Raw genomic sequence first — 15,573 nt, forward strand, 5'->3', positions numbered from 1 at the left:
TGGGAGAGGAAAGTCTGTCGGAAGGGCGGGAGAACATAGTTTCTTGTGACTGAACTATTCTCTCGATAGTTTTTAAGCCTTTTTCTTCGACCGTCCCTTCTTCGCGCTCGCTGGCACTGGGCTTGTCTCCGCACCGGACGTGAGTGTCGTTTGGTCGGCCTGTACCGCGGGCATCATGATGGGAATCCTGTCAGTCTTGTCCTTCTTGGCCATTTCCTCCTGTGCATTCCTCAACACATCGATGTTGGTGTTCAGCCATGCCTGGAGAGCCTTGCGGTCCAGATAGCCATGTATATTAAACCACTCTGTGTAGTTTCCGGTGATCTCCTTGTCTTCCCATTTCTTGCCAGTCGAGGGCGCAGAGTAGGTGACTTTGAGTTTGTAGACAGGGGAGTACTTCTGAGCGGATGAGCGGAGCGTGAGCTAAATGATGTCCTGCGTCAGTCTGCAACTCGCCTACACGACAGAAGAAGAAACGCAGCAGGTCCAGTGGTGACAAACCTTTTGCCCTCCCTCCCTGACACCCGCGAACACTGTCCCTGCCTCCACCGCCCAGATCCAGAATGTCAATGCACTGTTCAGTACAAAATACGCGACACATGCAGGTCCTGTGTACGCCTTCGTCGCGTCCCACCCAAGTTTCCAATCCGCATAGAACAGTACTCCGGCGATCAGAACGGCTGTGTACCCCAGAGCAAGTTTTACATTTGTCATGTAGTGTTCTTGTTTAAAGGCGTAGGGTCTGGGGAGCGTGGTGAGGTATGGTGCAAGGGCATCGTCGGTTGCGTTTTTGAGATCTGCATTTCCATTTAGTGAGACCAGGCGAGCAATGCGGGCACAAAAGAAGTCATCACCGTACCATTGGCCGAGTAGAGAGACACTTTCTGTGGAGGAGACGAAGACATGTTGGCAGGCGAGGAGTCAAGCCCGAGCAGTGCAGAGCGAGAGTAAAGGGCTATGACCTCGAGTTTACTTTGAGTCTGCTACGGGGTATTGAATGGACACATTGTCTCTCGACCACTGCTTCGACAAACACTATCACGCCGCTTTTTCAACTTTCATCTGCCCCGTCTCCTTTGTTTAGAGCGGCATGCTGCTTTGCAAAATGAGCTAGCGTGTCTATTATCACGAGGCTGAAGATAAGGACCAGCTTGGCAGACGATAAGGCTGCTACTCCATCTTGAGACATCTCGGACGATGGTTGATCCCTTTGACAAACATCTTGATGGCGGTCCCCCCAAACAGAATATGCGCAGATCAACTTGGACACTCCCGCCGCAAATGCCACCTCTGAGAATCCAGTCTCCCGTCTTGCATTGTCATCAGCTCACATAAATTTGATATCCAGATGAGTGGGCACGACAACGGCTCTATGCCACCACATACACCTTCCGAGCCAGGTTTTCAGAGGCCCAACAAGCGTCCTCGAGTTGCGGTTGCATGTCTGAGATGTAAAACAAGACGGCAAAAGGTATAGTCCCCCAAGGATGAGGAACAGCCTGATTAACGTCGTCTAGTGCGACAACAAATTACCGGCCTGTTCGAATTGCGCTAGAGCGAAATTGACCTGTGTCTTCCCTGAAAATGAATATCCGGCATCCTACGTCAAGGAACTACAAAGTCGGGTGACATGGCTGGAGGCACAGCTGGACTCCTTGCGGCCGAGCCAGCCAGGCGAGCATATCTCCGTTAGCGACAACAATGACGCGGCACCAAGCTCAGACGAGCGAATGGCTTCCCCAGCCAGTACTCCAAACTTGGCCAGCAGTGTCGGATTGTTGTCTCTACAGGCAGCGGCCGAACCTCATTATTTCGGCGTCTCGTCTGGAGTGTCTTTAGCCTTAATGATTGAGTCGGCCGTCTACGAGAAATCACGACCCCTTTCCAGTTTGAGTTTGCCCGCAGAGCCCGTCACAAGTCCATTCGCGAGCAATAGCCAGAACGGTCCCCCAATAGGCACAGCACCTTTACCACCGTTGGAGAAGGCGACCCCTTTCCTGATCGCCTACTTATCTTATATTCACCCTAATTTCCCGTTTCTTTCCAAAGAACAACTGTGGAAGACTCATCATAATCGTCGTGAGTTGGAGGACTATAATTCTAATGAAGCTCGTCATGACCATGTGGTATTGCTGTTGGTGTATGCAATAGGGTCTCGTTGTTTAAAGTTGGTAGGATCAGAGCACGTTGCGGAATCAGAGCCGGAAAACCTTTATCATTCAGCCATGGCAAAGATACAAGACCAACTTAACGTTCCAAGTGTTCAGAATATCCAGAACATCCTGCTGGTGGCCATCTATGCATTACGTTCCCCTTCAGGTTCGTGTTCGCTCTATCCCTTTTGGCACATTCGATCATTTTCCTTTATCTGATGTCTTGTGTTCTCTTCCACATTCAAAACGGACCTGGATTCCAGCTTTGAAGACCGCTTTGTCGACCGGTCTACTAACCATTTCAGTAGGGTCTAGCATATGGCACTTGTGCGGTTTGATGATTAGGCAATGTGTCGAACTAGGACTTCATCGGCAACTAAGAAAAGATATTAGCACAGCAAGCTCTGACGAATTCAAACGGAGACTCTTCTATAGCATCTACCACCTCGAACGCAGAATCGTCCTAGTTCTGGGCAGGCCGTTGACTATAGCTGATGATGAAATCGACACCCCGTTACCTAGAGAGATCGAGGACGACCATTTCCAAGACCCCTCCGAGCTTCCAGAGAGCGGCTGTGAAACCACGGCGTGGAACGAAAACAGTCGGCCACGAGCCCCTCGTACAGGCCCGAGAACTGACATTATATTCCACGTCCACAACATCCGCTTAGATCAGATCAACGCGAAAAGCCGTCTTGCGCTCTCACGTCTCGCCAAGGCAGAACGTGGGACAAAGTTCGAGCAAAAGATTGCAAAGCGATTCCAAGAACTTGAGGACTGGAAAACGGCCATCTTTGGACACTCTGGAGTTGATGAAACCACAGATCTGATGTTTTCCACGGTGAGGACGCCTGTTCAAACACCAGTGTCGCGGCTTGCCATGCCAGAAGCACAGCGCCTGACGCTACTACTCAACTATCACCGAGCTCGCCGTCTGCTTCTTCAGACCATTCTCACCGAAGTCCAGCTGTTCAACCAGCCATTCCCGTTTGCTTCCTTTGCCAAATCATCTGGTGAAGTCTGCCAGCTTAATCGACGACTTCACCGCATACGATCTGTGCCCTTCACGCTGCTGGATCTGCACTCAGTCTTTGTAGCTGGCTTCACTCTGGTCTTTTGCGCGTGGTCTGACCCCAGCCTCTACGACGCTGAAATGGCGGCGGACTTGGGTGCTTGCTCAACTGTGCTGTATTTGATCGCCGAACAGTGGGGGGAAGGGGCGAAGAAATACCGTGATGCCTTTGAGCTGGTCGCGGGCAAGACGGCAGAGTATGTCCTCCGCCCAAAGCGCTCATATACCAGCAGTCAACAGCAGACGGGATCTGTTGGCATCCATGCCACATCTCACTCGGGATCATCGGGTGACACGGGCCTAAGCGGTGCGATGCCACCACCGACCTCTTCTGATGCTATGGAGCAATCCAGTAGTGATTCTTGGACAAAAGATGGCTTCGACGTCTGGCAGATGATGACTGAGTTTGTGCAGACTCAGGACAGTGATTTCGAGTGCGACCCAGTCAATTTTAGAGAGATCGAAACCTTTCTGACGGAAGAAGGCTTGGGTTGGTTCAATGGAGGCACGGGCACGGGCTTCTGACTGCCATGCTACTCAGCAACTCGCCGTTAAGGCCAGGCAAGGGCTCTTTGCACCCTCGAGGCCACGTATATTCCTCAGTCAGACCATTCTCAGTACCGACACATACGAGAGATCTATTGAGTCATCTGGGGTTCGTCTACCATCGCCGGCAGCTGATAAGAGGAAGGGGGCTAGGTTGTGGCCGTTGCTCTCGCCACCAAGTCTTTGAGCTTCGAAGAGGCATTTCGTCTGGATAATCGGATCGGTCCCGACCCGACAACGAGGTCTAGAAACGCGGGACAGAGCTCCAGATCCACAGACCCGCCAGGCTCGGTCAACTGCCTATCGCATTTACGCTTGTGGTATATCGGGTACCTCTGGAATCTTTACCTTTGTGCATGTTTGCGACCATGCGAGTGAGACTGGAGATCGATGGCCCTTGTACAGCTCCAATCCCTTGACATACTCCGAAGCAGAGAATCCCGCTTCCATTACGTTACAGATTCTTGAATTGTCGAAACCCTCTCAACGAGTCTGAATTGGATAAATCCCTGGGCTCCGCCGCCAGAATCATCATTTGAGACCTCAAGCTCCTGTGGTGTGACTGCGTGTAACGACACTCACTCAACCAGCTTCTTGGAGTTCCACCGCTGTTATTCCCTGTTACAAAGTGACCATGATCAAGCAGAGCCCCAAACGCATCTGCTTCGGCATCTTGGTCCCTTCCTCTAATACGGTGCTGGAGCCTCTCACACAACAAATCGTCTCTCAACTCGAGGATGTCTCGGTACATTTCTCACGCTTTCGGGTGTTGAAAATCGCCCTGGATCCCGACGCTTTGGCACAGTTCGACAACAGTGCCATCATCGAGGCTGCACGCTTGCTTGCGGACGCCAAAGTTGACGTGATCGGCTGGAGCGGGACCTCGTCAGGATGGTTAGGCTTCGAAGCAGACTTGAAACTATGCGAGGAGATTACAGCCGCGACCGGCATTCCCGCCACCACATCGGTCCTTGGACTTAATCGACTTATCAAGCGCTTGGGAGTCACGGAGATGGGGCTGTTGACCCCATATACGGACGATGTGCAATCAGCCATAATACAGAACTACCGCGGATTTGGAGTCGACTGCTCTGTTGAGTACCATCTGCGCCAATCCGATAACGCAGGGTTTGCCAATATCTCGGAGAAAACGCTCGATGATGGGTTTTGGCAGTTGACACAGAGAGGAGCTCGTGTCATCAGTGTCTTTTGCACAGGACTCAAGGCGGCGCACTTGGTGGACAGATGGGAGGCCAAGGCTGGTGTCATTGTGTTGGATACCATAGCGACAGTGTTGTGGGATATGTGTCGAATCGCAGAGGTGGACACGAGGTCGATTAAAGGCTGGGGGGTGCTTTTCCAACATTGCTAGCATCAATCTCTTGAGGGACGAGGATATGTGGATTGTACAGCTTTGCATGGGTTTTGTAAGCATTTGAAGAGGCAGGAAAATCACGTCTGTTGATTTTGCATTCACTCTCAGACTTTCTGTCTTTGCTAAGTCCCATGACTGCTCCTACGGGTACCGAGCATAGAACAGACACGGTCATTCATCCAACAAAGACGAGCTGTATCTCTCAGCCATTTATCGTATCAGGGTGTTTCGGACGTGGTCCGACAGCTTCAGTCCCGCTTTTATCATCATCACCATGACCACAATCTACTACTAACAAGGTCAGCATATCCCGCCCTAAGAAATCCCGCGATAGGGCCGTGGTTTCGGACTCACTGATTTGCCAGGGATTCTTATCTCTTCCAGATTTCCCTTTCAGACACTGTTAGACTTCCAGAGTCATCTTGCCCTCCCTTGTTGGATAAATCAATCATCTCTTATCACCACGCAGCTCCCGACCACTATCAATTTGCAGATGTGGTGACCATGACCATCAGTCAACGTGCTCCAGCCTTATGTCCCCTATCTCTGTGGCGTCGGAGACGTTCCGACAGACGCATGTCTTCTGTAAGAGTGAGGTTATTGTATACACCCTTCGATGGCCGGGCTGGGAATATAAAAGAAGACCTTCGCGACTGGCCTGGAACTGATCCACCTTGAGATTCAACTCCATCGAAATTTATAACCCTCTATTCAGTTCGACAAGTGCTGCCCCCACCACATCACACCTCTCCAGCACAATGGACCTGCGGCACTTCTGGGAAGAGTATGTGGTGTTGAAGCCAAAGCCTGGGTCCTTTGGGGCCGACGATGCCGATGCCATCATCTATACCAACGAAGACATGGATCCCATCAAGCGCAAGGACCGCACGTACCAGTGGTACCAGATGGGTCTTTTCTGGATCGCCGAAGGCTTCAATGCCGCCCAGCTACAGGTCTCCAGCTCTGCCTTTTCTCTCGGGCTCAATCCAGGATTGTGTGTCGTCGCCTGCCTCCTAGGCAATATCATCGTGTCTATCCCATGCGCAGCCTCGGGCTACCTGGGGAGTAAACTAGGGGTGAACTTCCCTGGCGTCGTTCGAGCTTCTTTCGGAATGTGGGGTTCCAAATGGGCCATGATCGTTCGCGCTGTACCCTGCCTGATCTATTATGGTATTCAAACGAGTCTCGCTGGTCAAGCGGTTCAGGCATGTATCACGGCTATTTGGCCCTCCTTTCGCCATTGGGAGGTCGACGCCTTCCCAGCATCTGCCAACATCACCGCTCAGCAGCTCCTCTGCTTCGTCATCTTTTGGCTCATCTCGCTGCCATTCCTCTACCTACCGATCAAAACATTGCGCTTTTTGTTCGTGGTGAAGAGCATCATGGTGCCACTCTACTGGACCGCTCTGTTTACCTGGTCTATCACCGCCGCAGGCGGCTGGCCAAAGGTCTGGACGAAACCGAGTATCCCTACTAACGGCATGTCCGTTGGGTACCTCTTCGGAATCTGTGTGAACGCCGCCATCTCTGGGAATGCCACTTTTGCCGTCAACATTATGGATATCTCTCGACACTCCAAGAGCGACAAGGCCGCTTGGATGACTCAGCTTTTTGCGCTCCCGGTATTCGTCACCTTGACAGAGCTGCTAGGATGTACCATGGCCGTGGCCTCCTCGGTGGTTTACGGCGAGGTCCAGTGGAACCCTCTCGTCACCATCAACAACTTTGAAGCGCGAGGAGGAAAGTTCTTCGCCGGCATATTGTTCGTCTTCTTCAACATTATGACCAACGTCACTGGAAACTCGATCCCTTTCGCCAATGATCTTACCGGCCTCTTTCCTAAATACATCAACATCCGTCGTGGACAGTTTATTTGCGCTGTGGTCGGGTTTGCTATCTGTCCCTGGCAGATCCAGGCTAAAGCGACGACCTTCCTAGCCTTTATGGGTGCTTATACCCTGTTTCTGGGCGCCACCACGGGTGTGATGATGACCGACTACTTCTGGGTGCGTCGCGGCTACGGTATCAATATCTCCCACCTCTTCAAGCCGCATGGGATATACTGGTACAACTACGGATTCAACTGGCGCGCTTTCGTGGCCTGGTTCGTGGCCCTAGCACCCTTGCTACCTGGCATGGTCCAGACCATGGGCGTCAAAGTCACCAACAAAGGGATCCTGAACCTTTACTCCTGGAACTATGTCCTCGTGGTCACGTTTTCGGGTCTGTTGTACCTGGCCCTGACCACCGCCTGGCCGATCCCGGTCCGAACCAACGACGAAGATCTGGGCAAGCTCTATCTGATCGATGGCCTCGATCCGGAACTCACCACTGGCATGCTTCCAAGGGGTGAAGATGTTCAAAGTGAAAGTGACGGCAACGCGGGGAGTCGTGAGAAAGGGGCGTTCGAGACCAAGGTAGATGCTCAACCCGTGAGCGGCATGGTCTAGAAGCGGAGAGGCTGGCGGACATTCATGTTTTTGAACACCACGAACGTGAACAGAGGCTGCCTATGTTGGCTGGAGACGGAGGTTGTGTGACCTGGTTCGGGCCTACTTGATATATCCTCATATATACCTACACGCTTGTACCACTGAAACCTTTTTTGGCGAGAGGAATCGCAGGATCAACGTTCCAGTTCTTTCCATCTGTTAAATTCTCTGGTATTCCCTAATTTGTCCGCGTTTAAAAACAGCCGAAATGAATCTCGAGTCTCTACCTTTCTTTTTCCCCCATATCCGAACATGTCAGGGGCTGTATACACCATCCGAATCGACATGGAGCCATCGTGCCTCGAAAACGCTTATATTTCTACTGAATGACAGACTGACTGACTGACTGACCAACCGAGTGGCTAGCCAGCTTCCACGCTTCAAACACCCGTCAGGGCCATCGCCCTCATGAGCTCCTTGCCAAAGGCCATAAGGTCCTCGTCCTTCCCGGCCTGACCGATGACAGTCACACCAAAGGGCATTTTCCTCCCCGCAGGGTTGCGCCACCAGCCGGCGGGGACGCTGACGGCGGCCAAGTCGAGCAGGTTGACAAAGTTTGTGAAGCGGCCCATGACCTTGTTGCGGGCCATGGGCTCCTCGTCCAGCTGCGCCACGGTGAAGTGGTCGACCGTGCTGGGCACGACGAGCACGTCGACGCGCTCGCGGAACTCGATCTCCGCGCGCCGTCGGTGCCTCGCCAGCGTGAAGATGTCGTCGTACGCGCGCACCGCGCTGAAGTTGTTGCTGAGGGCTTGCTCGAACGTGGTCTTGATGGCCGGGTGGAGGGCCTCGAGGCCGTGCGACTTGACGTATGGATCGAACGCGAGCAGTCGCTGCGCCACGATCGACGAGTCGTACAGCATCTGGTTCGCCGCGGCGAAGGGCCCGTAGTCGAATCCATCGGCCTCGACGCACCACCCGCCGCTTCGGGTTCGCAGGGTAGTGACCACGTTCTGGAACAAGCCAGCATAGGTCGGCGAGAGGGCGTCGCGCCACACGTCTTCGGGCGGCGTGGCGACCCGGATGGGCTTCTTCCAGGGGTTCCACAGCGGCAGCTCTCGACGCGCGAACACGTCGCGCTCGTCGTACGCCCGCATCACCGCCCAGGCGGCCTCGACGTCCTCCATCGTCCGACCCATCACGCAGACGCAGTCGATGTTCTTGCACGCGGGGAACAGGCCTTCGGAACTGATGGTGCCCAGGGTGGGTTTGAGGCCGACGACCCCGTTGAACGCCGCGGGGACCCTCGTGCTGCCCCCGGTGTCCGTACACACGGTGAAGGAGACCAGGGACGCCGCGACGCTCACGGCCGACCCGGACGAGCTCCCGCCCGAGATGTACTCGGCGTCGAAGACGCAGCGGGGGATGCCGTAGGGGGAGCGCACCCCGGCCAAACCGGTGGCGAACTGGTCGAGATTCGTTTTGCCCACCAGGATTCCCCCCGCGGCGAGGATCCTCGAAACCACCGGCGCCGTCTCCGTCGGCGTGTACGCAAAGCTCGGACAGGCCAGCGTCGTCGGCACGCCCGCGACGTCGATCGAGTCTTTGATTGAGAAGGGGATCCCGAACAGCGCCGGCAGCGGCTCGTCGTTGGTGTAGTACCTCTTCACCAGGTCTTCTGCGCGCTGGACCGCCTCGGCCTCGGGAACCAGGTAGATCCAGACGGCCGGGTCGCGCTCGCGGTGCGAGGATATTTTGTCGTAGACGTGTCGCACGACCTCGACGGGCGAGAGTTTGCGGGTTACATAGCGTGCGCGCAGGTCGACGATGTCCAGGCTCGAAATCTCGGGCGAGGACGACGGGGTGCTCATAGCTAGGGATTTGTGCTGTCACTCGGTTTGGCTCAGAAAGAAATCTCCTCTCCAATGACTAAGTAGTACGGCAATTGGTAGGTGTGGAAGCAAAGGTGAGCACCAGCACGGAGCAGTCAATTCTGCCGGCCTGGCCTCAGATGCGAAAGCTTTCATCATCCGTCCATGCCCGGTTCTGTAAAAAACACCATTCCACATGTTCGTGTTGTTATCAATTGTCCTGTTAATCCCGTGTTCGCGGTGACTTGTCCTGTTGACCGTCGAGGATATGTAAGTTGTCGGGACTGTTCCGATACACATAGTTTCGCCCATGTACCTATACCTCCTTGTACGAAGTGGGAGGGACTTAACCAAGGCGCGGCGCTTTTCGGACGTTTCCCGACAATAATCTTCTCAAAAGACGCTAGGGCTCCTAAAAAGGGATGTTGCCAAGGCTTGGCGTGATTTGGTCATGTCATTACAAATTCTGCTGGACCAGAAAGCTTGACGGCATCTGGAGAAATCTTCTGTCGGTAGCTGAGAGAGCGAGGGACTGCTGTATACTCGGTAGACATATCCAGAACCCACGGTAGTTAGATCAGCACCTATCTGTCTATGGATAGTGAAATAACCGGTATCGAAGTCCCGAGTCTAATCTAGCGAGACTCGAGCCTGGACAAGGAAAAGGGATCTCTCCATCTATTCTGATGACGCCGCCGAAATGTACACCCTCGCCTCAAACGGCTGCAAGATCTTCTCCCCCGGATCATCGACATTTGCAACAGCGAGGTTAAAGTCTCGACCATCCAATACGGCCGCAGGAGTCCATTCTCTTTCTTTCGTGGACATGTTGGCCACCGTCACGGATTTCGTCCCGTCATCGCCCTCTTTGGCGAAGATGACCATGTTCCCATCAGCATTGTCAGTCTCGACCTCGCGGAACTTGCCATAGACGAAGACGTCCTTGTGCGTCTTCCTCAGGTGGACCATCTGTTTCCAGAATTCCAGGACGCTGCCCTTGCGACCGACTTGGTCCGCCACATTGATGGCCTCGTGGGACTCCAGCACGCTCATCCACGGCTTTACGTCGTCGGGGCAGAAGCCGGCGTTTTGTGGGGGGCCTTCCCATTGCATGGGCACGCGGGCGTGGTCTCGCGCCGTCCTGTGCAGGACATCCAGCGCCTCAGACAGCGCGGCGGGGTCATTTTGGGACTTCTCTCGAACCTCGCTCAGGTGTGACACCGACTTGATGCACTTGTACTCGTCGGCCGACCACGAGCGCGGGGCGTTGATCATGCCAATCTCCTGGCCCTGGTAGATGAACAGCGTCCCCGTCAGCGTGGCCAGGATGGCTGCCAGCATCTGCGCGGCCCGCACCCGATACTCGGGCAGGTCGGAGGTGAAGCGCGACACAGAACGGCCCTGGTCGTGGTTCTCCAGGAACACGGTCGTCCAGGCGTCGGTGTTCTCAATCACCGACTGCCACTTGAACAGCTCGCGCTTAAAGTCGGTGGTGGTAAAGGGCCGCGGGATGAAGCGGGCCCCCGGGGTCTGGCCCAGGTCGACCACGTCAAAGTTGAAGACCATGTTCAGCTGCTTGTTGCGGGCCGAGATGTAGGCCATGACGTCGGCTTCGTTGGGTGTGTATGGCAGCTCGCCGACCGTCATGGTGTCGTACTGGGCGAGGATGTCGTTGATCTCGGCCAGGTACTCTTGCATGCGCGGTCCGTTGGCATAGTACATCATGGCCGGCTGCGACTCGCTGTCCGGGTAGACGACCGGGGCGTCTGGCAGTCCCGGGTGTTTGGAGTAGAGGTTGACCGTGTCGATGCGGAAGCCGTCGATGCCCTTGTCCAGCCAGAACTTGATGGCGCTCCGGTAGATGGCCTGTCTGCACTCTGGGTTTTCCCAGTTGAGGTCGGGCTGCTCGGGCGCGTACAGGTGGAGGTAGTACTCCTGGCTGGTCTCGTCCCAGGTCCAGGCGGGCTTGGAGAAGTTGCTGCGCCAGTTGTTGGGCCGACACCGTTTGCCATTGGCGTCGTACTTTGCTGGGCGCCAGATATACCAGTCCCTCTTGGGGTTGGTCTTGGAGGAGCGCGACTCTTGGAACCAGGCGTGCAGGCTGGAGGTGTGGTTGATGACCAGGTCGAAGATGATGCGCATGCCGCGGTCGTGGACGGCCTTGATGAGGGCGTCGGTCTGCTCGAGGGTGCCGTAGGGCTCGTGGATGTCCTCGTAGTCCTGGATGTCGTAGCCCATGTCGACCTGCGGGCTCTTGTAGTGCGGACACACCCAGATCACGTCGACGCCCAGGGCGCGGATGTAGTCGAGCTTGGACATGATGCCGGGGATGTCCCCGACGCCATCGCCATTGCTGTCCTTGAAGCTGGCCGGGTAGATTTGGTAGACGACGGCCTCTTTCCACCACTTGTGGTCGTGCTGGTGGTGGAGAACTTCGATCATGGTTCTGATTTAACTATATGGATGGGTGGATGTAGAGGAAGTATAGATGTATAAGGAGGGGGGGGGGGGGGGGAATTGTATGTTTTATCGACAACTTCTATTCCAACTTCTTACGGGAGGTTGGCGTCGTTTGATATAACATTTACAAACACTACAAGAAGGGGAAAAGAAGCACCAGTGTCCTACCCATTCGTCCATCTCACACAAGGCCCATCAGAGGAAGTCGACAAGGGGGCACACGTCGCTCCTCCGCCCTCTGACACCCGGACATTTTCTCGCAGATTTGTACAAGTAACCGACCAAAGAAAGATTCCACTCCACCTACCCACCTGTGGGGGTTTATGATCATTCCATTCCGTTCATTCATCAAACTATTTCCCATCACAATTACCTGCCGAGGAGAGAGAGAGAGAAAAAACTCCTTCTTGTCAGATGGCCTGATAGAATTGAGCCCATCAGCGTCCCCAGTCAGTAGAGGTCGTCGGCAAAGGCCCCCGTCAAGCGACGCCCAAGCGACAGCCGATCGGCTACGCATCCACGGGAACCCATTTCGGGCCATGGCAATGGATGGTTTTCTGCCTCTTTTGCCTCTTTGGGATCGGGAAAGTTGCATCTGACGGTCATCCTCCGCCCGTAGCGTAAGCGACGCAGCCGACGCAGGAAGGTTTAGTCTTTTCTTTCCTTTTCTTCTCGTACAAGATTCATGGGAAGAGGCTGGTGCCTTCATATCAACTAGATGACTCGGCGATAGATGAGAAAAGTGAGAAAATCTACTAACAGAGAATCTCGGCTGTACCCCAGACATTCGTTCTCCCCCCTGGTCTGTCCGTATATCCACGTCCCACGTCCCATGTCCATGTGTTCTGTCTGTACCATGTGTCCGGTATAAACTAAATACCTCCACTTTTAACCCGTGGGGACTCGTGAGGAACAACCTGACTGACTTGACTCTCACCACGGGGTCTAGGGTCTGTCTAACTGGGCAGTTGGACTAGTCAGAAAGTCGTGCTCGCCACTGCTAAGCTCCCTCCTCTCCTGTCTTGCTATATAACGGCACTTTTTCGTCCTTTGGCGAGTCCGTGGACATGGGTCTCTTCCTCCTCCTCCTCCTCCTCCCACACACTCTTGCCACTGTCGGTCGGTCACTCAGTTGAATCGAGTCGACAGATCCTGCGTATTAAGTCCCTTCTTTCTCAAAACTCTTTCCCGCCCTCGTCCACCAATGGCGCACGTCGAGGACATCAAGGTCCCCGTCGAGGCCAATGCCGAGCCTCTCAGCGCTCAAAAGGCCATCATCCAGGAAGCCCAGGCGGCCGCAGAGGTCGAGCAGGAGCTCGGCCTGTGGAAGTCGATCAAGCTCTATCCCAAGGCGATCTGTTGGTCGGTGCTCCTGTCGACCGCCATCATCATGGAAGGATATGATTTGCTGTTGATGTGAGTATATACATACCCATTTTGGTCTTCTAGTCCATTGACCAACCCCCTAATATGTCCTTACTGATTTGCGGGAAAAAACAGGGGTTCTTTCTACGCCTTGCCTCCTTTCCAACAGCGATACGGCAAACAGCTAGCAAACGGCGAGTTCCAAATCCCCGCCCCGTGGCAGTCGGGCCTGTCCAACGGGGCCACCGTCGGCTCCATCTTTGGGCTGATGCTGAACGGATACGTCTCGGAGCGGTTTGGGTTTCGAAAGACGATGCTCGGCGCCCTGGCCCTGATCTGCTGCCTGATCTTCATCCCCTTTTTCGCCCCGAGTCTCGAGGTGCTTCTGGTCGGACAGATTCTGATGGGCATACCTTGTAAGTTTCACACGTCTCCTCAAACGTCCCTCTCCCGAAGCAAGGATATTCTGGAGTAATCATGCTGACGGGCGCAAAAAAACTGATCAAAATCAGGGGGCATTTTCCAGACTCTTCCCACCGCGTATGCGGCAGAGGTCACGCCAACTCACCTGCGAGCCTATCTCACCACATATGTCAATCTCTGCTGGGTATGTGTGCGCGGGCGCAGTTTTGTCTTGATACTTTTCCAGTAACTTGGCGCTGATATTTCGGGGGACCGTCTAGGTCTTTGGCCAGCTTCTCGCATCTGGAGTGCTGCGTGCCCTGCTCACGCGCGATGATCAATGGGCGTATCGAATGTGAGTGTGTCTACCTAGAAAGACATGAACCTCCCAACAAGAGTCCACAACCCCGGCAACTGACCCAAACAAACAGCCCTTTTGCCCTGCAATGGGTCTGGCCGATCCCCCTCATCGTCGGCATCTCCATGGCCCCTGAATCCCCATGGTGGCTGGTGCGACAGAACCGCCTCGCCGACGCAAAAGCCGCCCTCGCCCGGCTCACCTCCCACAACGCCGCCGGTTCCGTCGACCTCGACAAAGCGGTGACACTGATGGTATATACCACCGAGCATGAGAAGGAGCTGGGCACGGGCACCTCGTACTTGGACTGCTTCCGGGGCGTCGATCTGCGCAGGACGATTGTCGCGTGTGGGTGTTGGTTGATCCAGACGCTGTCGGGGGCGAGTTTCCGGTATTTCCCCCCCTTTTTCTCTCTCATATCATATCATATCCCTACCCATTTACTTCGTCCGTGCTTCCTCTCTTCTTTCCTTGGCTTTGGCGCATCCCAGCCTATCATGTATTTTCATATCACATATGCACCCTATCCCCTGCAAAGCAATGACCTAACTGACCGTGACCGTAACAGCACGTACTCGACGTACTTTTACAAACAGGCCGGCCTCCCCACCGACCAGGCCTTCAACATGTCCATCGGACAGTACGCGCTGGGCATCGTCGGCGTCCTGATGGCGTGGTTCCTCCTTCCCCGCGCGGGCCGCCGGACCATCTACCTGCTCGGGCTGGCGTGCATGATGACGCTGCTGATCGTCATCGGCATCCTGGGCGCCGTGTCGAACCCGCCGACCACGGGCGTCGCGTGGAGCGTCGGCTCGTTGTTGCTCGTCTACACCTTCTTCTACGACGTCTCGGTCGGCCCCGTGTGTTACAGTCTGGTGTCGGAGATCCCTTCGGTGCGCCTGCGCAGCAAGTCCATCGTGCTGGCCCGCGCGTCGTACAATTGTCTGAATATCGTGACGGGGGTGATTACGCCGTACATGTTGAATCCGGGGGCGTGGAATGTGAGTCTTCCCCATCCCTTTCCCCCTTCTCCCTTTCCCCCACCTCCCGTTCCCATCATCCTCCTTCATCTCTATTCCATCTCTGTTCCACCTTGGTATGGATAACTGACGATGACGATGACGCAAAGTGGGGCGCCAAAACCGGCTTCTTCTACGGCGGCACCTGCGTCCTCAGCGTGCTCTTCACGTACTTTTGCATCCCCGAACCAAAAGGCCGCACGTTCGCCGAGCTCGACATCCTCTTCCACAAGAAGACGCCCGCGCGCATGTTTGCAAAGACGCACGTGAGTCTGTTTGAGACGACGGCGTTGGATGGCCAGGCGGGCTTGGAGAAGGAGTGATTACCACCTACCCTGTCTGTCATGTCATGTCAGTTTATCAGTCAGTCATGCCTGGTAAGGACGTGGCATTGAGGATGGCATCAAGGATATTAATTAGGGGTGTGAGTGCCGATGGTATCGCGATATTATCGGGTCCCTTGGTAGGGCAGTGGTAGTTTGTGTGAATACATTGTGCATACCTACTGTATGTAGTACAT

The 15,573-nt window shown here is 54.7% G+C and overlaps 7 protein-coding genes across 7 annotated transcripts; 4 read left to right on the top strand and 3 right to left on the bottom strand.

The window, feature by feature from the left end:
- Positions 1-72: 72 nt before the first annotated feature.
- On the bottom strand, positions 73-905 carry Z517_09951 (uncharacterized protein; the record flags this gene model as incomplete). The annotated part of the gene is made up of 3 exons (XM_013425859.1): positions 73-423; positions 502-797; positions 860-905. 3 exons carry the CDS (start codon positions 903-905, stop codon positions 73-75), a joined length of 693 nt encoding a protein of 230 aa, XP_013281313.1.
- Positions 906-1,372: 467 nt separating this feature from the next.
- Z517_09952 (uncharacterized protein) lies at positions 1,373-3,750 on the top strand (the record flags this gene model as incomplete). The annotated part of the gene is made up of 4 exons (XM_013425860.1): positions 1,373-1,471; positions 1,518-1,852; positions 1,919-2,319; positions 2,462-3,750. 4 exons carry the CDS (start codon positions 1,373-1,375, stop codon positions 3,748-3,750), a joined length of 2,124 nt encoding a protein of 707 aa, XP_013281314.1.
- Positions 3,751-4,405: 655 nt separating this feature from the next.
- Positions 4,406-5,143, top strand: Z517_09953 (uncharacterized protein; the record flags this gene model as incomplete). Its single annotated transcript, XM_013425861.1, has 1 exon — positions 4,406-5,143. The coding sequence occupies one exon, from the start codon at positions 4,406-4,408 to the stop codon at positions 5,141-5,143; it is 738 nt and encodes a 245-aa protein (XP_013281315.1).
- Positions 5,144-5,904: 761 nt separating this feature from the next.
- On the top strand, positions 5,905-7,596 carry Z517_09954 (uncharacterized protein; the record flags this gene model as incomplete). The annotated part of the gene is made up of 1 exon (XM_013425862.1): positions 5,905-7,596. One exon carries the CDS (start codon positions 5,905-5,907, stop codon positions 7,594-7,596), a length of 1,692 nt encoding a protein of 563 aa, XP_013281316.1.
- Positions 7,597-8,018: 422 nt separating this feature from the next.
- Positions 8,019-9,449, bottom strand: Z517_09955 (allophanate hydrolase; the record flags this gene model as incomplete). Its single annotated transcript, XM_013425863.1, has 1 exon — positions 8,019-9,449. One exon carries the CDS (start codon positions 9,447-9,449, stop codon positions 8,019-8,021), a length of 1,431 nt encoding a protein of 476 aa, XP_013281317.1.
- Positions 9,450-10,127: 678 nt separating this feature from the next.
- Positions 10,128-11,891, bottom strand: Z517_09956 (uncharacterized protein; the record flags this gene model as incomplete). The annotated part of the gene is made up of 1 exon (XM_013425864.1): positions 10,128-11,891. One exon carries the CDS (start codon positions 11,889-11,891, stop codon positions 10,128-10,130), a length of 1,764 nt encoding a protein of 587 aa, XP_013281318.1.
- Positions 11,892-13,113: 1,222 nt separating this feature from the next.
- Z517_09957 (uncharacterized protein) lies at positions 13,114-15,376 on the top strand (the record flags this gene model as incomplete). Its single annotated transcript, XM_013425865.1, has 7 exons — positions 13,114-13,325; positions 13,410-13,690; positions 13,787-13,881; positions 13,958-14,031; positions 14,108-14,425; positions 14,603-15,035; positions 15,164-15,376. 7 exons carry the CDS (start codon positions 13,114-13,116, stop codon positions 15,374-15,376), a joined length of 1,626 nt encoding a protein of 541 aa, XP_013281319.1.
- Between the last annotated feature and the right edge of the window lie 197 nt (positions 15,377-15,573).

This window comes from Fonsecaea pedrosoi (genome assembly GCF_000835455.1).
Source record: "Fonsecaea pedrosoi CBS 271.37 unplaced genomic scaffold supercont1.6, whole genome shotgun sequence".
Lineage (NCBI taxonomy): Eukaryota > Fungi > Ascomycota > Eurotiomycetes > Chaetothyriales > Herpotrichiellaceae > Fonsecaea > Fonsecaea pedrosoi.